Raw genomic sequence first — 20,790 nt, forward strand, 5'->3', positions numbered from 1 at the left:
CCGGTAAGCACTAGGGTTCCGCCGGTGGCGCCCAGATTTCGCTACTCTCGTTAGATCTTTATTTATTTATTTAAAAATCAATGCAGAACTAATCAAATATTTTAAGCTCAATACAAACCAGTACAAACCTAATACAAACGATAGAATTAGTTAATTTTGGGAGAAGCAATTATCTGTGGGCTATCTACATACGAATGTGCGCCAGGGAGCTGTCCGCATGTGACTATTAGTGCTCTTTAGACTTTCGCATGTGATGTGTTCCCCAAAATTACTGTAACACCTCACGCACACCCTGGAAATACCTATTAAACAATTACTCCATCCCCATCCACTTAAGCCACCTCCAATAACCTCAAAATTCCAACCATTCAGTGTAACCTCGATTTTCCATCCAATCCTGAGCCCAAGGATGATCTCCAAAATTCGTCATTTCTCTTCGGCTTTCCCCAAGCATTCGTTTCCCCAGTAACAAAACTAATAGGAAAAACTAATCAGAATTTCTCGATCGTCATGGGGCCGTCAGGATTATAATTACTGTGTAATAGAAGTGACAGTAAAACATCATAGGAGAAGATGCAATCGATTTATTGGACTGGGAGACTGATATCACGGGCTATATGGAGTGGAATAACGAATTATACGTCAACTGCAGATCCAGCATTAAAGAAACGTGAGGTATCACTAGTATCAGCTGTCTGTGGCTTCCCAAAGGACTTTGGCCGTGGCAGAATACGTAGGGGACAATTTGGTGATGATGCGTGGTTCAGTGCTAAATTCAAAGCTGTCGAAGTGATCGGTAAAGATTTATTCTATCATTCATTTTTCACATTTTTATTTGGCCTGTTGTCCTTGTATGATCTCTCGTGGAACAACTATGCCCAAAGCTAATCCTAAAATGATACTGATTGATTTAAACTGGAAACGTAAGACTTTAGGGAAAATTATGAGTTGACATTGATCATGGTAATGCGACTTTGGGACGAAAAATATCGCTGACATTTTTTGTTAACAAAGTGGGTGCTTCTCGAGATAATCCAATGTTTTATTAACTATCATACTCTCATCTAAATAGCTATTAATTTGGACAAGATGACGTTTGTTTTGAAACATGTCTTGCCTTTTTTTGTTAGGGAGAACCTGTGAAATTTATTGACTGAGTTCTCTTGTGAAGTTACTTAGTCTGACAATACTTTAATATTCAACAATATATGATAACAAGGGGCACCCGGATTCAATAATGACGTGAGAAATGCTATTCTGTTAATTTTCTCAAAGACGAGTGAATTTCCTGAAGTTCAAATATAATAATTTATCGGTTCTTCTCGTTTGGAATCAATTCTATTAATCATCGTGAATCTCTCATGGATCTTGTGTTTGTTTTAAGGCCCTTAATGTTAACCACTTGACAGATTCTGCACTTTGGACCGCGCAGTGGAAACACTAGTGACTTCAGAGTGGAGGGAGATTGGTGAATTATTGACCTAGTATTTTTTTTTCGTTTAAAAAATTAGGTGACATAACACATGGCACGAGTTTAAGTAAATAGGCATTTTGCCAGGAACAGTCAGTACCTCGGGACCTGAGAGAGGCTAATTTTACATTCGGTGAATGCGATCGAGATATATTCATGTGTTACATTGTCTCAGTTGGTATTTTATTGATCTTATTGAGGTGCCTGAATGTTTTCGCGTTTTACTACATACTCGCTTATGTAATGCAACTGAAGGCTCGAAAGGTATCTTGACTCATTCATTGATACCTCGAGTTAATTGATAATGAAATTGAGATGATACGGTTAATAACATTATCACGATTATTGATTATTTGGATATCTCGCGAACTGGAACCGATGAATTCGCCCTGAAAACTTTTACCTTATTATATAAAACCTCTGTTATATATAATCTATTTTTGAAAACAATTACAAGTTTCCAGACGCTTCCAGGATACAAAAAGCTGAGGAAATAATAGATTGGAAACATTCTTTTCAGTCTCTTTAAATTTTTGTACAGATCATAATGATAATTTAAACAATATTTCAATCCTCAGGCGTTGCTGATGGCGTTGGCGGATGGAGACACTATGGCATTGATCCAGGCGAATTTTCAAGCTTCTTAATGAGAACCTGCGAACGTCTGGTCTCGATGGGTCGCTTTGTACCATCACAACCAGCTGGGTTATTAGCACGAAGTTACTACGAACTGTTAGAGAATAAGCAACCAATTTTAGGTAGGAAAATAATTTATTTATACCAAAATTTATATAAAAGTCATTCTATGCCTGCAACTATTGTGACTCCCACAAAACATTTTTGATTCCAGCTACTTTTAGCCCGTTTTGTTCGATAGACTATTTTTTTCATGTTTTCAAAACAAAAAATAAAACATATTACATCAGACATTCTGGTCAGCTCGTCAACACCACGTTGTAAATCTCTCTCCATCTCTTTTGTTGGAGCTATGTTGCTAAAACAGTCAAGAATAATAATAATAGATTTTTTTCAAGTAACGCTGTATTGAACCCAGAGAGCTGAATTTGTTCTTGGACATTTCTCAAGAGAATTATGAACATGATAAAGTTGATTTTCCTTCGTATAGGCAGCAGCACGGCTTGTGTAATCGTGTTGAACAAAGAAACCAGCAGCATTTATGCTGCAAATATTGGTGACAGTGGATTTGTTATTGTAAGAAAAGGAGAAGTTGTTCATCGTTCCTCCGAGCAACAGCATTATTTCAATACTCCTTTTCAACTTTCTTTGCCACCACCAGGACACTCGGGACATGTTTTAAGTGACAGGTAAATCATCAGCCATTTGTAATAAAAATGGGATGTAGTTGAGCACTTTCCGTTCTGAGAAGAAGAAGCTGTAAAACTAATTATGAGCTTCCTTGATTTTCTAGTCCTGAATCTGCTGATACCTCGAGCTTTGGCGTTGAGGATGGTGATGTGATACTGCTTGCAACTGATGGTGTTTTTGATAATGTTCCTGATCAGTTACTAGTCACGGAGATGAGAAAAGTTGAGGGCGAGAGAGATCCAACAAAAATCCAAGGGGTGGCTAATACGATTGCTTGGATGGCACGTAGTCTGGCTTTTGATGGAGCCTTCATGTCACCATTTGCACAGAGTGCTAGAGAAAATGGGATTGATGCTATTGGTAATAATTACATAAATGGAAATTTTTTTCTGTTACCCAGAACCCTCGCTCACCTGAGAAAATTGAAACTTTTTCAATCAACTAAGTCAACCACTTACAAAATTGAACATTCGTTTTTCATTCAATTACAGGTGGAAAACCAGATGACATCACGGTGCTCCTAGCCACAGTGGCCATTTAATAAGCTTGGAAGCCTGTACAATAGATAATTATCCGTTAATTATTATTTCCCCGCCTTCACAGCCATTCATCATTGTATTATACTTCATTGTTCATTTCATACATCAACTGGAATAAATATTTTTTTCTTTCGCGGCGATCTAGTTCTGATCAACATGCAAAAGATCTGAAACTGTAAAAAATTCTCTCAAGATGAAAACTTTGAATGAAATTTAACAAACTCTCATCCCCATCGTTGAGACATTCATTTTCATCAATTTCTTTTTGTATATTTTTTGGTTGTTGTGTATAAAATTTTGTGTTCAGTTTATTTATACATTTTATCTTTTTTTGTCTTGATCAAAACTAGTAACTGGAGTAGTTAATAAAAGCTAAAAGTGTATACTTTGATTTGTGTAAAAATGAAACCAGTGAAAATTTGTTTTTATTCTCGTGTGCGAAATTTCTGTAATTTGTAATATTTTTATCACGAGGAAAAAATTGAAAAAATTACTTGAGAAAATTTCATTCGTCTACGTTTATCTTTAACTAACATTAATGTTGAGTTCGATTGTCTTTCAACAATCTTTAAAAACTAAATACTCCCTCCCTTCAACCACTCCTAAGACCATATTCTCCTGATGAAAGAAAATTAGACAACCCGAAAAAACAAGTTGAAATGATTAATCAAAATCCATAAAGCTCACACACACTGCCTCAAAAAAAAAACAGAGGATGCACAGGCTTTCAAAAAGCTCTGAATATTTATCTAGCAATGGAAAATAGTTGAAAATAAATCCAAACGAAGTAGATAAACGTAAAAAAAATGAACTGTTAAAAAAATCGCAATGAAATTACAAAAAAATTGTTAACTTATTCTGATCAATAAAAATAGTCACACCAGCTGATACGTGGTTTTGTATGATACAAATTGTCAATTGAAAAATTTCCTCGTCATTTATTAAAATTGCCCACTACAGGAAATAATCAATTTGGCCTTTTCTCTCATTATTTCGTATTTATTTCCTCTCACGTACATTCAAATAGCAACGATCACCATCATGACAATAATCATAATAATAATAATAATACTAGAGATAATTTATCTATCTATTATTTACAAGCACATGAATAAAAAAACCACCTAGGTATAAGATTTTTCCCATTATTTCTATATGTGATGTGCGATATTTATCGTGCAATCAAAATATTTTTGTTTTATTTTTGGTCATTTGAGACAGTCGAGTGCCCAAAAATGACAGCATTCATTCAACTCCCGACACTTTCTATCTCCTTAATGTGAAACTTTTCATTCAGAAAGTTGACAATAACACTAGGAATCACGTAAAGACTTCTAGTGAATTTCCTTTCTCACTGTATATCCACATCCTGCCCCCAATTGAAGCCTCCTGGCCGATCTTCTGGAAGGGGTGCGTAATTGGGATCTGCTGCCGGCTCGTCGAACAGTTTTTTGCTATAAAAAAAATTATGTACGAAAACTGTTCAATTACTCTTCAAGTACTTCTTGCAATTAAATCCATTGACTAATGCTCGTTAGCCGGGTTTATTTGTCGATTTTGGTATATCTGGATGGACTTACAGTATTTGTGGAGTCTTTAGAATCCTGAACCCCCCTCTTTGGTTTGGAAAGACATCCTCAGCGAAATAGTACATGTGGCCAACAGCCATCCCAATAAGGTCGACCCAGAGCACATTGCCGAGTAGCACGGAGAAGCCTAAAAGTACCCAGGGTAGCAACGGCGCCTGGAAGACAAATTTATTCTCCTTTCAAACGTATAAATATTTGAAAAATGGCGATTCAGTGAGGCAGGTGAATAAGTAATGCAGTTTAAGTAATTAATTATTCAGAAGAGGGACCATCATTTCTTACGTTGAAGTTCAATAGTCCGAAGAAATTCATTCGGACAAAGGGTGTCCTTCTCGACCACACGTATACTAGCATCAGGGTAAATGCGTGTCCAAGGAAAAGCAGATTAACGAAAAATGCAAAAATCTAGATAAAAGGTTAAGGAAAGTACGCAATTTGTCTTTCTATAAACCTCCAAACATTACTCACAGATAATTAAAAATTGAATATTTTTTGTTTACAAAGGATACTATCATACAAACACCTCCAAATATGAACATCATTACAAAATCCGCTGTTTTCCCCCTAAATGGACCCTCTTCCAACATTCTGCAGTATCTATATGTGAATATCATATTAAAAAAGAAGTTGAAGCCAACTGTGCCGAAGTATAAAAACGTTGTAATTAATCTCCAGAACTGCAATGGAACAAACATTTTCATTTTTTTAACTTCATGAATCTCTCTCCATGTATCGATTAAACTTGAGATTGATTAAATATCATGAATTTCACCTGGTACTGATGAACAATCAGAATGGGATTAAAATACAATTGAAAAGGTGAGACCAGATCCAGTTGCTGAAAAAAAAATTGTAGCAGTCAACAAATATAATCAAACTCTTAAGCCAAGTTCTCATAATTATTTTTGTAGTATATGCTTTGTTGGATGCAGAATTGAGTCAAATGTAAAACAAAAAGAAATGAATGAATGTCTTGGAGCTTTAAAGCAAACAGTTCTGGAATATAATAGTAAACAAACCACAGCGAGGGTGGTGAGGACACACGCAGTGGTGTATGCCCTTGTCACCACTGGCATCTGCAAGTATTCTTGTCTCAGAGGTCTGAATGCCATTGTCTCTTGTTTCAATTCAATTAAACAATGGTGTATGATTAACCGTCACTTTGTTCATTAGATTTTCACTGAAACACAAAACACGACAGACGTTTCATGTCGCCACGTTAAACTGTGTTATCTAATTTGTAAAATCATCCACATCATTGCATTCATATTCCCACTATGTTTTCATGGCTATCAGACGATTCATCTTTTTTTTCTTCTTGCAAGTGACACGTGTAGGGAGATTCTAGGGTTTTTTGTGGGAATATACTGAAGTATTGCCTATACTGTATTTCCGTGACGATGGAGGGGGATGCAAAATGATCGCCAAATTTGAGAATGCATCTTATACGCATTATTGAAAAATAACAGTTGTGCGAATTTTCAATCCCAGATATGCTATCTTATATGTTTCGAACTGCTGATTGCGCTAACAAATTCCTAGCGATAAAAATATTTTTATGCAAAATGCAAATTAAAACCAGTCCTACCCATCTTCTCTTCAATTCTAGGGAATTTCTAGAAACAATGGCGACTATCCTAGTGTTTTTCTATCGGTGCTGAGAGAAAAAAATTAATAGAAATTTATTTGTCTCAACAAATTTGTCTCACTCAACTGGCAAAACGCAATTCATTATTGAAAAAGAGTACATCATCTATTCATAACCAACTTAATCTGACTGGTAATTCTTTATTAACATAAATTGAACTTTGAATCATTGAGGGGGAAGAGCTAATGTTTTTGTTTACAAAACACGATGCCCTCCTCGTACCTAACCTCTTAGAAAATAATTCCGCATATTTTCAGAAAGCATTATTCATTAGACCAAAGAATTTTGTTATGCTTCGATGATGTTATAAATATTCCGATGTTTACAGTGTCATAGAATCAATGTTGGAAGGATGGTACTGTCGTTCTATGGCCAACAATACCGCAGAAGTCGAGGACGATGAAGAAGACAGTCCCGAAGAAGAAGTGCCTAATTATAAGGATCAGTATCGCAATCTTAAGAGAAAACTCAAATTTTTAATTTACGTAAGTTGCATGAATAGTATTGAAGTATTTTTGTACATTTATCTCGTTAAGAAATTAGCGGTTATATCTAACACTCCTAGCAACAATAACACGATTTTTTGTGCTCCATAGGAAAATGAGTGTTTCCAAGAAGCCCTACGATCAACTCAGCGAAAATTGCTCAAGGTCAATAGAGACAAGAGTTTCCTGCTGGATCGTCTCCTGCAGTACGAGAAGGTGGACGCGTCATTTTCCGAGAGTGACGAGACTGAGTCTTCGGAGGAAGAAGGTCCAAAGGTAGAGCCACCGAGGAAAAGAAAGGTAGAGCCTCAGATGAACCATTTGAATCAGCCTCCAGGTGCCCCTCCGAAGCCTCAGAACACGAGTAAAAAGAAAAAACCCAACCCCAAACCTCCTAAAGCCCAAAATAATGTCCCAGTGCAATCGAATAATGTGTCGGTGGTGTCTATGATGTCCGATGGACACATGACACCCGAGGAAGTGGAAAGGCATTTGGAATCGAGACAGACGTATCTTGAATTGGTACCTGAGAAGGCACCTCCCACGGTCCCCACAGAAATGTTCAGTAATGACCCCTCTTTGGACAGCGAGTCCAATGAACTCGGGGAAATGGAGACGTCCCCTAGTAATATGGGAGAGGATTGTCTCAGTATTGAAATGATGGGGGAATAGGAAAAAGGCTGACATGGAACCTTAATCATTCATTAAATGAAAAAAAAATCTCATACAAAGCTGTTTCGAAGAAGAAAAATCGTAAAGTGGGAGGGCCAAGAATGAAACACTGTCGAATATCGACAGAGTGTCCTGAGAAGAAATAATTGTATCATAATAATAATAGATTTAGTTGTTCGAAAAAATGATATGAAATACGAAATTAATTCATCAATAGAATGGTGACAATGAAATTAAACCAATCCTGTAACTAACGGAAAATATATTTATTGATTTACATCACTTGATTTTATCCTTCAATCCATCATTGCACCACGAGGTAGCAACCAAAAATCTGGGAATTTTAGGTGGGGAGCGCAGGAAGACCACAGAAGAGTTTATAGTACAATGTTCTATAATTTTTTCAATTACATTTCAAACGAAATACAAATAGGAATAAAAATGAGCGACCTCTTTTGTCTTTATTTTAACCCTTCATCCGTTTATTTTTAAATCACTATTTTCCGAGTTGTTATTTAACTGTAAATTAATTATGAGTGATGAAAAGGTAGTTCTAAGTATTTTGGATGACCTTTTGGAGGTGGTGACAGTGAGAAATTATGAAATCATCGAAAAATATGGGGATGAAGCGCCAAGGAGAAGTAATAGATCGACTTTCAGTCAAACATCAATATATAAACTCTGCCGGATATGTTACGACAACTTGAGATATCCGATAATCTATCCCTGCAAGTGTAAGGTGAGTGACATACCTGGGAGAAACGATCTTCTTGTTTGTACTTACGAAGTCATTATTAGCTACTAGTGTAAAAGTCGAGTTTGAGTGAGGATAAGTAGGTCATCAAGAAAAACTAGATTTCATTTCAGTTATAGTTATATATTTGCTATGTACATTTTTATAACTATTTGTTAGGTTTTTCCATCACTCCTTGAAAATTCGTTGCTAAATCGAGAAGTATATTGTACTGCTTAGTTTTTTTCTCAATACAATGCCAATTTGTTTCCAATTATTTCCTATTCGGTTCTCAAAAGAATTTGTAACGAATGATTCTCAGGGCACGATGGGTGCAGTTCACCAGCCCTGCCTTGAAAGATGGCTGGAGGAGTCTAACAGATCTAGTTGTGAGGTATGTGGTTTCGCTTTCGACGTAGAACGCACCCCACGGCATCAACCCCTCCACTCTCTCGTGATATTTATCAAGAAGTCCCCTGGGGATCTTCAAATCTCCATACGACCACCAAAGATCGACCTCATACGTTGTATGGTCCTAACGACCATGACCCTCGCTGCAATATACATCTTCATCGTTGCTGGGGATTTTTATTCATCAAATAATTTTGATAACTTTCCCCCAGCAAAGTGGACGAACTATTCCCTTATTTTTCTCATATTTCTAATAGTATTTTCATACTTTATGTGGACATTTTGGACCCTTGATTACCATAAAAATGTTTGGTACTGGTGGTGGCAGAAAACAAGTACCGTCAGAATGAATTATCATCGTCACTCGGTAGATGAGAGGAAAAATTTGAATTTGAGTTGCAGTCGCGCGATCTCGAGAGTCTGAGGACAATCCTCGGTTTTTTTTTATGTTATGAGGCACGACGCTTTATTGATACTTTCCCACGGCTCAATTGAGCTGTAAATATGCGGACTTTGGATGCGTCTGATACTTTTTTCACCCAGATCTGTAAATAAAGAATTTGTTTATGTTTATCTTTCAATCCTGGCATAATTTTTACAATAATAATGACGTAAAATAGTTTGTTACTCACAGCTTCAGTTCCAATCGCTGATATGTGAGCAGCAAATTTGGACAGATCCTTTCCTTCTACATAAATCGGTTGTCCTCTGTGATACCTTAAGACATCGAATATCGTTTTTAAATAAATTTCAATAGAATATCAATTAATTAATCAGTAGACAAGTGATAACAGGCCATGACAGAGATTTTAATAAGCCATTCTATCACATGTCCGCTGGAAGAACAGCAACATTTAAAAGAAATTGAAAATTAATAACAAAATGAAATTACCATCGCCTTTCGTACAACAATTTTCCATCCTCAATTTTCGTTTCAACTAATGGGCCGTCAGATAATTGTGGGATGTGTGATGCTGGAATATTGACTGGATTATAATGTGGCATGACCACTGAAAATGCAAATTTAGTAATAGTTAAAGCCATAATTTGAATTTTAATATCTCGTTTCTCATATTACTTATGAAACACTTCTGATCATTCAAGTTGTTTTCACATGTTCACTTACCCTGTTTTCTAACAGCAGTCATAACTTTTCCTCTGCTGATAGCTTTCAAATCATTCTCAACCTCTTTCTCATCGAGGAGATAATTCACCTGTACTTGAAGTACTTTTCTCCTCTTTTCAACCTTCTCGGGGACGGGATCATTAGGCCTTCGCCTTAATTTCCTCGTCATTACAGGTTTCACCTTGAAAATGGCAAATAAACAATTCAGAAATGATTCGAAAGACGCAATTAATTGAGTAAATAAGTTTTTTTTCAATTTCTGGAATTGACAAAAAATTCATTTGCAGACTTTCCCATGATTAATTTACTTCTCTATCAACCTTCCACCTCTGATTCGATTCAATTGACTTATTTATTACCTTGTATTGCTGGAAAAATCGATACAAAAAAAATTAATAAAAAATTCTGCTCAATCTCAGGTATTTTTGACAAAATTATACAAAATTGGAATTTTTAGTTGTAGAATAACGTGGATTATTCTTGTTTTTAATTGAAAAGGGGCGGGCAAATGGACTCTGATGACTGAATCGATTAGGAAATTAATTATAGTTGTAATTACTTCTGTTGAATCGCCAGCCAACTCCATGGTTTGTCGATCAGATTCAATCATTTTTCTCTTCTCTTCCATGTCAGCTAATAAATTCTCTTTCAAATCAACTTTTTTCTCCTCATATTCTTTGGCAGCAGCTTTTTGCTCTAATTTGTAATCTTTCTCAGCCCAATCAATTAGATAATCACGATAAATTTCATTCAGGCGTAATCTAGAAGAAAAAATAAATTGAAAATTGGTTGGATGTTTTCATTTTTTTTATGGAGAACACAAAAAGGGATTCTACCTTTCGTGGTATTGCGCTTCAAGCCTCTTCACCTTCTTGTTGTATTCTGGATGAATATTATCTTTTAATTGTTGCAGTTGTTTTTTCAGATTACCTAATTTATCCTGATAAATCCTGAAAATAAAGGGAATTGGTGGATTTTTCTCTTACAAAAAATGAGAATAGTTTCTTACTGTTCTTTGATTTCCGTGTACTCCTCGGATTTTCCCATGTCTGTTTCACTCGCCTCTTCGGTATCTAGAGATCATAATAATCATTTGAGTGATTAAACATATTTTTCATGATTCCACAAAGTGAATTTGGGACAATATTGAAAAAGTGAAAGTTTCTAGCTCAATCAAATGGAAACTTTTTTCTGGTCAGACTGCACAGAATTTTATGTTTATTACGATGTTAAGACGTCCAAGAGCTCCTGTCTTGTGGAATTATCTTTACGCCTAAATAAATTTTACGCAGTCTGACGAATGTTAAAATTATCTTAGAATGCTTTATAGTGGTGGCGCCATAAAAAAAAATATGTTTCCGTCATGAATTTGGCATAAGATAACACCAAAGAAAGAGATCAGTCAAGATTGGGGGGAAAAAAGTGAAGTAAAAGGACTACTCACCTTCATCAGTTTCATCCGGGTCTTCAACATCTCTCTCATCATCCAAGTATTCGTCATTGTCTTCATCGAGTTCATAATCCTCCGGACCGTACCTCGCAGAGAACGGTGAACCCTGGTACGACATTTCTTCCAAAAATTCACTTTTTGATGAACGATAAAATTGGGAAATTTATTATCTCCACTTCCACCATCAATTATCAAGTACGTCAAGATTTTCACATTCAAGAAATCTCTCCCACTTAATACTACACTTGACAAAGTCACTAATTTACAAAATATTTAGTTCTTATATTTTGTAAACAACAAAAACTTCCGTGCTTTTTTCTAGGTTAAATTACCTCCCCTCTTGACCTTCTTCTATTGGTCCCGCGAAACGGATACCCCCACTCATACGGGACGGTCAACACAACTCCTCCAGTAACCGGAAAACCTTTCTCTACTATAAAAAAACTTGATAAATCAATAAAAAATTATTACAGTTTCAAAATTAAAAAAAAAAACAAGATAAATAATCCGTTGGAAAAGCATAAATAAATAATATTTTGTGTAGAATATATATCCGCTAGTGTCTCTACTGACTCTCATAGTCTCGCCCGCCCAGCAGAAATTTTTTCAAATCTTTAACCGAAAAAATGCCTTTGGCTTTAAAAAAAACCTGAAACATGAGCCTATTTTTTTTTCTCTTCCTGAAAATTGTAAACATTGATCGCTAAATAATTTAAACTGATTCTGAGAGTTCAGTTGACATCGGAGTCTTTTACCGCGCCTTTCATTTGCTGATTCGTCGACTGGGTGGGGGCACCTAATCCACCATTTTGTCCCCCTAAAAACTTCCCCTCTTCCGAGAAAAATCCGTTGAAAACAACCGACGGTGGCCGAAGGCCGACGCTTGTGCCGTTTTTTCGTCGTCGGTGTTCTCTCTCAAAAAGACACAAAATAAATCCTCAAAAATTATTGGTTAGGTTATTTAACCCCATCAAGTGCCAGTGTATAATTTCATCGTTGATTGAGACCAGTGAGTAGTCGTTAATAGTAAATGATAAATTGTTAAATTCGATATGCCTCCGGAAGGCTTTAATTCGTGGTGATAAAAATGTTGTGTAGTTTGTACTGAGAGGAAAATGGAGTTTTTAGTGGGCTAGGATGTGCTAGCTTGGCGCCAGTCCGCCATGGCCGACGTTCAAGATTATTCCGTGATAATTGGAGAATATAATTTTCGTGTTTTTTCCGATAAGGATTTAATGAAATTTCACTTGGTATGGCAAGGAAACTTACTTTTTTCCTCGATTTCCGGCGTTTTTTGATCAATTGACGCCATTAATGGAAGTTTTTTTGGCCTTTGAGCACCGGTTGGGGGTTAGTTGGACTTATGCAATGATTTGTCGCAGTTCCCTGAGTTCATTTAACGAGGTATAACCTCTTTTTATCGGGATAACCTAGAAATTAAATGTCAAATGGCGGATTATTTGTATTTTAGAGAGATATTAAAAGATCTTTAACGGTTGTGAGGGTTTTTCTGGGAGTTTTGAGGCATTCGTGGAATTTTGGGCGGAGAAGTGGAAGCAGAACAAAGACTGTCGATCACTGGTTCCAATCTCCAGAATATGGGATGTGCAGTTTAGTACCCCTGTTTTTTAGATGATTTTATTATTTTGGGCGGTTTAACGAGGTTCCTAAGGTTTTTAGTCTAGACTCCAGTTTGAGGGCTGGGTGTGGATCAGAATGTTAGTGAGACGAGATCGCAGTTGGGGAACTAATGTAGTTGGAGCTATAATAAAATTTAGAATCGTTTCAAAGTTTTCTCTAGTTTCTCAACTTGATGTTCAATTGATTGTGTGAGCTTCCGAGGTTCGTCATTTTATTTGGCAACGTGGAGTGAGAATCCGGAGGGGATATCAACTACGATCATTGATTACTATATCATGATGATTTCCATTTATTAATTTGCCTGGGAAGCATCTGCCCCTTACATATCTGCTTTCATCTTTTTTGTCTGTTCTTACATTTCATTTTATAATAAGGATTGTCCTTTGTTTTTCCAATCAAATGACAGCATTTTAAGAAAATGAAATGACGAAAGTTTTCATTAACTATTTTCCGGGTGGAGAATTCAATCGAAGTAATAACAAAAGAATAATCTATTCCAGTGATGCATCCGGATTACCACCGAGTCTGAAAGATGGATGTGTCAGGTGACCTCACCCTTCAGTGGGTGGAGGAAGTGGGCAATGTTATTCACGAAGAAGTCATCTGTGGACTTGAGGCAGACCTCGAGACGCAGGAAGGTGAGGTTATTGGAGCCTGTGAGGAAGTGTGCATTGAGGAGGATGGACAGGGAGGATCTGAGCAGGAAGCAACACAAGATCTGCCACCGGACACAGAGATCCTCATGGTACCACAACCCAGCGATATGGAGTCGATATACATCGTTCCACAGGATCAGGGTCATGATTATTTAAATATACAAGTCACTGAGGAAGTCATCACTGATAACTGGGACAGATCTGGACCTGAAGATGGGTATGAATCTCTTTTATGATGATTGATGATGAATAAGACATATTTCATAACATTATTGAGGTCTATAAAATATTAGTGACTCGAATCTATCACATCGCGTCCCCGGCATACCGCAGCTGAGGTCAGATCGTGCGGTCCCCATCTGGTTAACAGAACCACTAAGGGATCGTGTTACTTATGTAAATCCAAGTTGTAAGACATATAGATGTATGAATTCCCGGTTAGTCGTCCCACAGATGATTAAGTCGATCCTAATTCTCACGATTTTTACCAGAAGCAGTGAATTGTTTCAATTCTAAACTTTATTTCAATTTTCGGAATCGAAAATGTTGGCATTTAATAAATAAATTGCAAATCTTTTCTCGGGGTTAGTATAATAAGACATTTTTTTTTCTCCACTTCAGCGTCGAGATTCCAGAGACCAAAGTCTCTCATGACAACCTCTTGGAGTACGATGACATGGAGATTCCCCTGCCGATTGACCAAGATTCCTACACAAATACCCGACCTTATCCCTGCGACTTCTGCAGCCGCCGTTTTCGAAAGAAAGCCAACCTGATGAACCATATGGTCGCCCACCAAACTGATCGTCCTCACGGCTGTAATTTATGCGGTGCCCGCTACGTCCGTAAGTGTGATCTCATGAATCATTTGAAAATTCACGCGTACGCCCCGACTCGCGACGGCGTAGAGGACGACCTTCAATCTGAGGATCTTCCCGATGACGATGATCCTCCCAAAGGTCGTCGAAAAAAGCCACAAGTTCCCCGAAAACGCAAAGCCATTCAAAAACGTCCCATGAATCCATTAGACACATCCCTAGATCACGCAGACAAGCCCCCGAGGCTTCAAAAATCATTCGATTATGTTGATGAAGACATGCGCCTCCTCGAGGAGATGACAAGTCGGCCAAATTCAGCCCCTAGATGGCCAATAACCGATCCGACAAAACCATATGTTTGCCAGTACTGCGGTGTGAATTTCGCCCGGGAGAAGGCCCTCGCCTCCCACGCGCGAATTCACGGGGGTGACAGCCCCTTCGAGTGTACAAATTGCGGTGATATGTTCTGGGATGTAAATGCCCTTCGCGATCACATTCGCATTAAGCACGGTGTCACCCAATCCCCAATCGATGAATTTGAAACATCGGAGACCCCGTATACTGGGGACGATAGATTCGGTGAATTTTACTGCGAAACTTGTGGTGTTCCTTTTCATCGTCTCGATCTACTCAAACGTCATCGAAAGAATCACGTTAAACAGGAAGGTGGCGGTGAGCATGTGGATTCTGGTAATCATCATGTGTGTAACGTCTGTGGTGAATGGTTTGAAGAAGCACTGGCACTACTGGCCCATGCAGAACTCCACGCAAGATCACCAACTAGACGTTGTCTTCTCTGCGGTGAACGCTGTCGAGATGATGCAGAAGTCGCTGAACACGTGCGACTCATTCACGGAGAGGACGCACCACCAAATACATGCACCCTCTGTGGTAAAACATGCAAGGACAAGCGCAGTTTATTGAAACACTCGTGGGTTCATAATACCGATAAGACCTTCGGCTGCACAAAATGTGGTAAGAGATTTCATTCAAAAGCGCGATTACGAAGACACATGGTGAGCCACAGGAATAAAATGGTTGCTTGCGACGAATGCGGAGAGGAATTTCCCGATGGTAGAGCACTAGTATCCCACCGGCACTCGCATAATAAGGAGTTGGGGGGAAGATCATTTCCTTGTAGGGAGTGCGGAAAAACGTTTGGGAGCAGGAGCTCTCAACAGATTCACATTAGAATTCACACGGGTGAGAGACCCTACGGTTGTAGATTTTGTTGGAAAGCTTTTGCTGATGGAGGAACATTGCGGAAACATGAGAGGATTCATACTGGAGAAAAGCCGTATGGCTGTGCCATCTGTCCCAGGGCATTCAATCAGAGAGTTGTTCTTCGAGAACATGTACGAGCACATCACTCAGGACCTGATCCCAAGTGTCATGGAAGCCTGACGCCGTATCTCTGTAAGGTGTGTGGCGATTCATTTGGATCGTCTGAAGAGATAATTTTGCATATCGTGCAGCACTGCGATGACAACACGGCATTGAGACGACAGCCGCAAGTTGGACCGAGAAAGTACAAGCGGAGGAGAAAACTCAAGCCTCATGAGAGCCCGACAATTCCACAGAGGAATGAATTCGATACAGCTGAACTTTCGGAATCAGATGAAAATAACAAGCGCAAGACCAAGAAGAGTACAAAACGATCAATTGACGAGGGTTATCAATCTGTTCTCAAGTCATTTGAGAGTTCTATTCAGAATATCAATTCGATTGTGAGCAGTACGAAGGCCAGTAAGAGTAGTAAGTTGAAGAAAAAACTGAAGAAAGAGGAGAAGAAGGTCCCGGAGAGTAGCACAGCGTCTAACTCAGGACGCCCTAAAATGATTCACACGCAAAAAACGAGGGTGCCGGTTGAAATTGGTAGCGATGGGGTGAAGAAGGGTCAAAAGACAAAGACTATGGTTACGAGAACGCCGAAAGTTATGCCTGGAGAGCGTGGAATATTCCCGGGTGGTGAGAGAAACCGACCTAGGACTAAAAATGTCAGCTATCACATTGACGGGAGGAATGTCATTCCCGCTACTTTCCCAGGGATAACGGCTGAAATTATTGAGGGACCACCAGCACCACCAACAGAAATAGAACAAACACCAGCACCACCACCATCACCACCAGCACCAATAACAACAACAACAACAATACCACCATCGCCACCACCAACAGCAGCAGCAGCACCGCCTGCTCAAGAGTTCGTACACGTTCACATCAAGACTGAACCTCAGATGACCACAAGAAGATCAGCTGCCAATCATTCTAATGGAGATAATGTCAATCTCATCGAGAATGAGGCTAAGAAGAAAGTGAGGAAAGGCGGTAGGAAGATTGGTAGAGCTATAAAACAGGAGCCACGGGAGGAGATTATTGAGGAGCAGTTACCGGAGGATGAGGTTGTTGATGAAGTACCCAAGGTTGCTATGGAAATGGAGGTGGAGTTTGAGGAGACTGTTGAAGAGAATGGTGAGAGCATTCTACCGGATCTTGAATCTATTCATCACAATGATGTTGGACCGGAAAAGGTACGTCTGAGAGTCAAGGTGGAGCCTGCTGCTTCTAGCAGATTACTTGAGGAGGAGGTGCCTGAAACTATTATACCGGATGCACTTGAGTATACGTGTGAAATGTGCTCGGCTGTTTTTTCAAGTCGTGCAGAGTTACTTGTACATGTACCTATACATATTTGATTTAGTACGGAGATTGTAGTACGTTAGTAGGTACAGTATAGTGATTTGAGGGAGTGGGTCGAGGGTGAAGGATTTTTAGTTGGGAGTGGAATCAAAAACACGAGTGGTGATGAACATTTCTGAGAACGGGATGCCGGGTTTGGAGTTATGTTTGGGATGAATAGGAAGTGACGGATTTCCAGAAGAATTAACCGACGAATCAGCCCTCACCAGGTGATGGTTTTCATTTAGAATTTCGTCAGCTTTATGATGGGACCATTGTCAACTAAATCCCTTTGATTGTTTCAAAGATATTCATTTTTTGCGTTAAGTTTCGAAACAATATTCGTATAAATTTATCTATATTTGGTTATTGGGGGGAGGGGGGGGGGTAATGACATCGGTAGATGCAGATGGGAAAATTTCCGTCTACATTAGTTAACAACCGAATATTTGAATTCTTCATATTCTCGAAATTTCATGAGACATTTGTACCCCAAACATTTGAAAGGATGGGGGACACAATGGGAAATTGACCATTTTTCTAGCTCATGTGAATTAAGTTTCGTTGAAGAATTCCTGATTGTTCCGGATATATCACGAAAATGTTATATTAGAATCACTTATTTTCATTAAACGAATGTTTTCTTTATTTTCATTCAATTCTTGTTTAAGTTTACTTCGACACATCTTTGCATTGAGCACTTGTGTAACTCATTATTAATTATTAAAAATAATCTTTTCATTTTTTTTATTTAATTTGCTGCTGATACATTGAGAAGTTGTGCACTTTGCTCTATGAATTGATTCACTTCAAAAAGGTGAAGACCTCTTGATTTTCCTCGTTTCATTAATCTTTTTGCGTACAATCATGTCCTCTTCCCTTTATCCACTTTAACTTCTGAAATATGTAAAAAACAAAAATTAGAAACAAAAACTCCGGACATTCCCGTAAAAAGTATAAAAAAATGTGAGAAAATTTTATACAATTTGTAAAACTGTAAATTTGACGATGAAAAAAATGTAAATAAAATTTACAAACATGAAAAATTACATAGAGCCTTCATTTGACTTTTGAGCAGAGAAAATAAAAAATAAAAAGCTGAGGAGAATTTGTTTTTGTAAAAGTGTCAAGAAATTTTAATTAACCTAAGGCACCACAGAGAAATATACACATTACATCATTTGCTACCTTTTCATGATTCAATTCGAATGAAATAAAAATCATGAATCTGTAATTATCTGTGCTTTATCATAATTTTAAGAATACATATAATAGAAATTAGACAGAATAATTTAGTGTAAAAATACAAAGGAACAATTGTAATGCATGGTAGAATTTTAATTCACAAATATCGATTTAAAATCCATCTAACATGTAAGAGAAATTAAAGTTAAACTAATGGAAAAACAAATATAATTTTAAATTTAAGTCAAGGTAAAAATTACAAAATAAATATATTAAAGTAAGAAATATAACGCTGTATTCTGATGGCAAATTAGCGTAATTAGATTATTTAAATCAAGTACACTTTTGTTACCCCTCTAAGTAACAAATTGATGTAACAAGAGTGGATACTAAATTTTGTCAAGATTTGGATCAAAAATATTGATTAGTAATGATTTACAGAGGCATAGTTAAACATTGAATAAAGGAGTTTGAGAGGAAAGGAGGCGTAAATTGTACATATTTTATTGGATATGGTATGGTGACGCAATTTACTGTTAATCGTAGTTGTATTTTTCTTTGAATAAATAATTAATTACTGGATATATATTTGAGCTGTGTCGTATTATGATAATTAGTTTCTCAGCATCATTAAGTGTAATCGGATTTAGGAAGAACTTTGTCTTGATATTCTGATCAGAGAGAACTTTCTCATCAATGGGGGGTACTTGGTGAAAATATTTAACAGGGACAGAAATGTCCTTTATTTAATAGCCAGGGAAATTCTCCACTGAAATTTCTGTACTTTCTCTCGAAACAATAGCTGAGAGGTACAATAATTTGCTAACATCTCCTGCACTAAGGTATGAAATCACAGACTCCATAGATTTCCTTCTCGAAACCCATTGCCATTATGGACATGAGAATGAGAATTGCACCGATGATACTGGTAGAGTTAGGAACTTCCCCGAAGAAATAAACCTGAATTATATACGCTAGAATAATGTCGAGAGATCGAGTGACTGAGACTTTGCCAGCTCCCTCGATTTTCAGTGCTTTCGTTACAAGCACTTGGCCACATAATCCAGTCGCTGCCACTAAACATATTAATCCCCACGTCTGCCAATCACTGGGGAAAGCTCGGATACGGTGGTGAGCCTCGGAGATGACGAAGAAGAAGAAAATAGCCGACAGCAGGATCCAAACCGACAGGTTTAATACGAGAACTGCATAGTGAACCTCTGCGCATTTTCTCATGACTACGATATTCAGGGCTGTGAAGAAGGTCGCTAGGAGGGCGTATATGTAGCCCATCACATCGTAGGATTGTTGGTGGCTCTGGATAGAACGAAAGATCTTTTGAATTTTTTTTCCCCTGATACTAAGATATGTCGTATAAAAAATATCGCTCATTAGCATTAATTTGGAATTAACGGGGCATTGCACTCACGTCAAATATGAATGGTGGCCTTGATACTAAAACGACTCCAGCAAATAGAGTGCAAATGACGACGACTCTCAGAACCCCACAGGGTTCCTTAAGAAATAAGAATGAGAGGGCGATGACGATGACCGGGGAACTGAAGATTATTGTTGTGGCATCGCCTAATGGCAGCATTCGAAAACTGTAGTATAACAGAGCAAGGGTCATTCCTCCAACGATTCCCTGAAAAGTTACGTGCAAGATAAACTGATCCAGTCATCAACAATCGGTTCTCATTATTGTCCATATTTTATCCTGTAGATAGATTTCATTATATCATCTTCCATAAAATTAATATGATTGAGAACTAGTTGCGACAGGATTGAAATGAAAAGTATGCGTGTGATTCTTGCCAATAGAAAAAATTACTCACTTGAAAGTGGATTAACATTCTCGAACCTTTGGGTCCAGAAATATTTTTTCCATGTCTGATAGCTACTCCGAGCATCACCACTATCTGCAGGATAGCCCGAATTCCAAGAAGCACCATAGGATCAACATTTCTGATAGCTTTAACGAGCCCAGAACTTATTGTAAAAAATGTACCGGACATAAATGCCAGAAATATTCCAAACCAATTGGTTCCTTCGCGATAAGTCTCCACATTATGGTCGAATTGCTCTGTGTACTGATATGCTGGATGGATGCTATTGTACGAGGTCGTAGATTCAATATTGAATTTCATTTTGAAATTCAAATAATTTTCCTTTGACTTCCGAATTTTTTATGAACAATCCTGGACCTTTTTATTAATCTCCAGAATGCTCTGCCACTTTGAAATATATATCGCAAATATTCTGCTACATTTGAAAGTATCGACACAACAATTGAAACTAAAGTGGTTATTCCCCATCTGTTTTGGTTGTTTTTCTTCAGCAATTAATTCATTCACATGTGGG

General features: G+C 37.7%; 7 protein-coding genes across 14 annotated transcripts; 4 read left to right on the forward strand and 3 right to left on the reverse strand.

Annotated features, from left to right (window-relative positions):
* The first annotated feature begins 187 nt into the window (after window positions 1-187).
* Window positions 188-3,844, forward strand: LOC135160981 (protein phosphatase PTC7 homolog). 2 transcript variants are annotated; one of them, XM_064118196.1, is made up of 5 exons: window positions 188-796; window positions 2,050-2,229; window positions 2,598-2,796; window positions 2,901-3,157; window positions 3,289-3,844. In XM_064118196.1, exons 1-5 carry the CDS (start codon window positions 574-576, stop codon window positions 3,336-3,338), a joined length of 909 nt encoding a protein of 302 aa, XP_063974266.1. In that variant the 5' UTR covers window positions 188-573; the 3' UTR covers window positions 3,339-3,844. The 2 variants fall into 2 exon arrangements, with proteins under 2 accessions (XP_063974266.1, XP_063974267.1); XM_064118197.1 differs by lacking the exon at window positions 188-796 and adding an exon at window positions 1,077-1,735.
* Window positions 3,845-4,314: 470 nt separating this feature from the next.
* On the reverse strand, window positions 4,315-6,233 carry LOC135160982 (derlin-2). The gene is made up of 6 exons (XM_064118198.1): window positions 5,945-6,233; window positions 5,698-5,763; window positions 5,435-5,602; window positions 5,208-5,330; window positions 4,917-5,080; window positions 4,315-4,790 (listed from the first exon to the last, which is right to left on the reverse strand). Exons 1-6 carry the CDS (start codon window positions 6,035-6,037, stop codon window positions 4,688-4,690), a joined length of 717 nt encoding a protein of 238 aa, XP_063974268.1. The 5' UTR covers window positions 6,038-6,233; the 3' UTR covers window positions 4,315-4,687.
* Window positions 6,234-6,546: 313 nt separating this feature from the next.
* LOC135160798 (INO80 complex subunit E) lies at window positions 6,547-8,012 on the forward strand. Its single transcript, XM_064117822.1, has 3 exons — window positions 6,547-6,705; window positions 6,902-7,058; window positions 7,170-8,012. The coding sequence occupies exons 2-3, from the start codon at window positions 6,915-6,917 to the stop codon at window positions 7,728-7,730; spliced, it is 705 nt and encodes a 234-aa protein (XP_063973892.1). The 5' UTR covers window positions 6,547-6,705; window positions 6,902-6,914; the 3' UTR covers window positions 7,731-8,012.
* A 250-nt stretch (window positions 8,013-8,262) lies between these two features.
* On the forward strand, window positions 8,263-9,298 carry LOC135160248 (E3 ubiquitin-protein ligase MARCHF3-like). The gene is made up of 2 exons (XM_064116577.1): window positions 8,263-8,502; window positions 8,786-9,298. The coding sequence occupies exons 1-2, from the start codon at window positions 8,263-8,265 to the stop codon at window positions 9,296-9,298; spliced, it is 753 nt and encodes a 250-aa protein (XP_063972647.1).
* On the reverse strand, window positions 8,586-12,861 carry LOC135160787 (sin3 histone deacetylase corepressor complex component SDS3). Of its 4 annotated transcripts, none has more exons than XM_064117796.1 (10): window positions 12,720-12,861; window positions 11,445-11,883; window positions 11,010-11,073; window positions 10,837-10,950; window positions 10,560-10,761; window positions 10,309-10,368; window positions 10,001-10,181; window positions 9,767-9,848; window positions 9,507-9,591; window positions 8,586-9,419 (listed from the first exon to the last, which is right to left on the reverse strand). In XM_064117796.1, exons 2-10 carry the CDS (start codon window positions 11,566-11,568, stop codon window positions 9,324-9,326), a joined length of 1,008 nt encoding a protein of 335 aa, XP_063973866.1. In that variant the 5' UTR covers window positions 11,569-11,883; window positions 12,720-12,861; the 3' UTR covers window positions 8,586-9,323. The 4 variants fall into 4 exon arrangements, with proteins under 4 accessions (XP_063973866.1, XP_063973863.1, XP_063973864.1 ...); XM_064117793.1 differs by having other exon boundaries at window positions 8,588-9,419; window positions 9,767-9,884; window positions 12,720-12,856; XM_064117794.1 differs by having other exon boundaries at window positions 8,588-9,419; window positions 9,767-9,884; window positions 11,445-11,894; window positions 12,720-12,823.
* LOC135160769 (zinc finger protein 569-like) lies at window positions 11,394-19,017 on the forward strand. Of its 4 annotated transcripts, none has more exons than XM_064117734.1 (3): window positions 11,394-11,645; window positions 13,592-13,964; window positions 14,369-19,017. In XM_064117734.1, exons 2-3 carry the CDS (start codon window positions 13,624-13,626, stop codon window positions 17,259-17,261), a joined length of 3,234 nt encoding a protein of 1,077 aa, XP_063973804.1. In that variant the 5' UTR covers window positions 11,394-11,645; window positions 13,592-13,623; the 3' UTR covers window positions 17,262-19,017. The 4 variants fall into 4 exon arrangements, with proteins under 4 accessions (XP_063973804.1, XP_063973802.1, XP_063973803.1 ...); XM_064117732.1 differs by lacking the exon at window positions 11,394-11,645 and adding an exon at window positions 11,965-12,459; XM_064117733.1 differs by lacking the exon at window positions 11,394-11,645 and adding an exon at window positions 12,485-12,854.
* LOC135160791 (solute carrier family 35 member G1) lies at window positions 17,980-20,766 on the reverse strand. Its single transcript, XM_064117808.1, has 3 exons — window positions 20,265-20,766; window positions 19,859-20,074; window positions 17,980-19,746 (listed from the first exon to the last, which is right to left on the reverse strand). The coding sequence occupies exons 1-3, from the start codon at window positions 20,574-20,576 to the stop codon at window positions 19,267-19,269; spliced, it is 1,008 nt and encodes a 335-aa protein (XP_063973878.1). The 5' UTR covers window positions 20,577-20,766; the 3' UTR covers window positions 17,980-19,266.
* Between the last annotated feature and the right edge of the window lie 24 nt (window positions 20,767-20,790).

This window comes from Diachasmimorpha longicaudata, chromosome 3 (genome assembly GCF_034640455.1).
Source record: "Diachasmimorpha longicaudata isolate KC_UGA_2023 chromosome 3, iyDiaLong2, whole genome shotgun sequence".
Classification (NCBI taxonomy): domain Eukaryota; kingdom Metazoa; phylum Arthropoda; class Insecta; order Hymenoptera; family Braconidae; genus Diachasmimorpha; species Diachasmimorpha longicaudata.

Coding starts and splice junctions, on each gene's coding strand:
- LOC135160981 (XM_064118196.1), top strand. CDS start 574: ATGCAATCGATTTATTGGACTGGGAGACTGATATCACGGGCTATATGG. Junction 2,230..2,597: donor GAATAAGCAACCAATTTTAG/GTAGGAAAATAA, acceptor TCCTTCGTATAG/GCAGCAGCACGGCTTGTGTA. Junction 3,158..3,288: donor AAATGGGATTGATGCTATTG/GTAATAATTACA, acceptor ATTCAATTACAG/GTGGAAAACCAGATGACATC.
- LOC135160982 (XM_064118198.1), bottom strand. CDS start 6,037: ATGGCATTCAGACCTCTGAGACAAGAATACTTGCAGATGCCAGTGGTG. Junction 5,603..5,697: donor TGATTGTTCATCAGTACCAG/GTGAAATTCATG, acceptor GTTCCATTGCAG/TTCTGGAGATTAATTACAAC. Junction 5,331..5,434: donor TTGGAGGTGTTTGTATGATA/GTATCCTTTGTA, acceptor CCTTTTATCTAG/ATTTTTGCATTTTTCGTTAA.
- LOC135160798 (XM_064117822.1), top strand. CDS start 6,915: ATGTTGGAAGGATGGTACTGTCGTTCTATGGCCAACAATACCGCAGAA. Junction 7,059..7,169: donor AACTCAAATTTTTAATTTAC/GTAAGTTGCATG, acceptor TGTGCTCCATAG/GAAAATGAGTGTTTCCAAGA.
- LOC135160248 (XM_064116577.1), top strand. CDS start 8,263: ATGAGTGATGAAAAGGTAGTTCTAAGTATTTTGGATGACCTTTTGGAG. Junction 8,503..8,785: donor CTGGGAGAAACGATCTTCTT/GTTTGTACTTAC, acceptor AATGATTCTCAG/GGCACGATGGGTGCAGTTCA.
- LOC135160787 (XM_064117793.1), bottom strand. CDS start 11,568: ATGTCGTACCAGGGTTCACCGTTCTCTGCGAGGTACGGTCCGGAGGAT. Junction 10,951..11,009: donor TACACGGAAATCAAAGAACA/GTAAGAAACTAT, acceptor CTTTATTTTCAG/GATTTATCAGGATAAATTAG. Junction 9,420..9,506: donor CAGCGATTGGAACTGAAGCT/GTGAGTAACAAA, acceptor CTTTATTTACAG/ATCTGGGTGAAAAAAGTATC.
- LOC135160769 (XM_064117734.1), top strand. CDS start 13,624: ATGGATGTGTCAGGTGACCTCACCCTTCAGTGGGTGGAGGAAGTGGGC. Junction 13,965..14,368: donor AGATCTGGACCTGAAGATGG/GTATGAATCTCT, acceptor TCTCCACTTCAG/CGTCGAGATTCCAGAGACCA.
- LOC135160791 (XM_064117808.1), bottom strand. CDS start 20,576: ATGAAATTCAATATTGAATCTACGACCTCGTACAATAGCATCCATCCA. Junction 20,075..20,264: donor GAATGTTAATCCACTTTCAA/GTGAGTAATTTT, acceptor GTAACTTTTCAG/GGAATCGTTGGAGGAATGAC. Junction 19,747..19,858: donor GGCCACCATTCATATTTGAC/GTGAGTGCAATG, acceptor CGTTCTATCCAG/AGCCACCAACAATCCTACGA.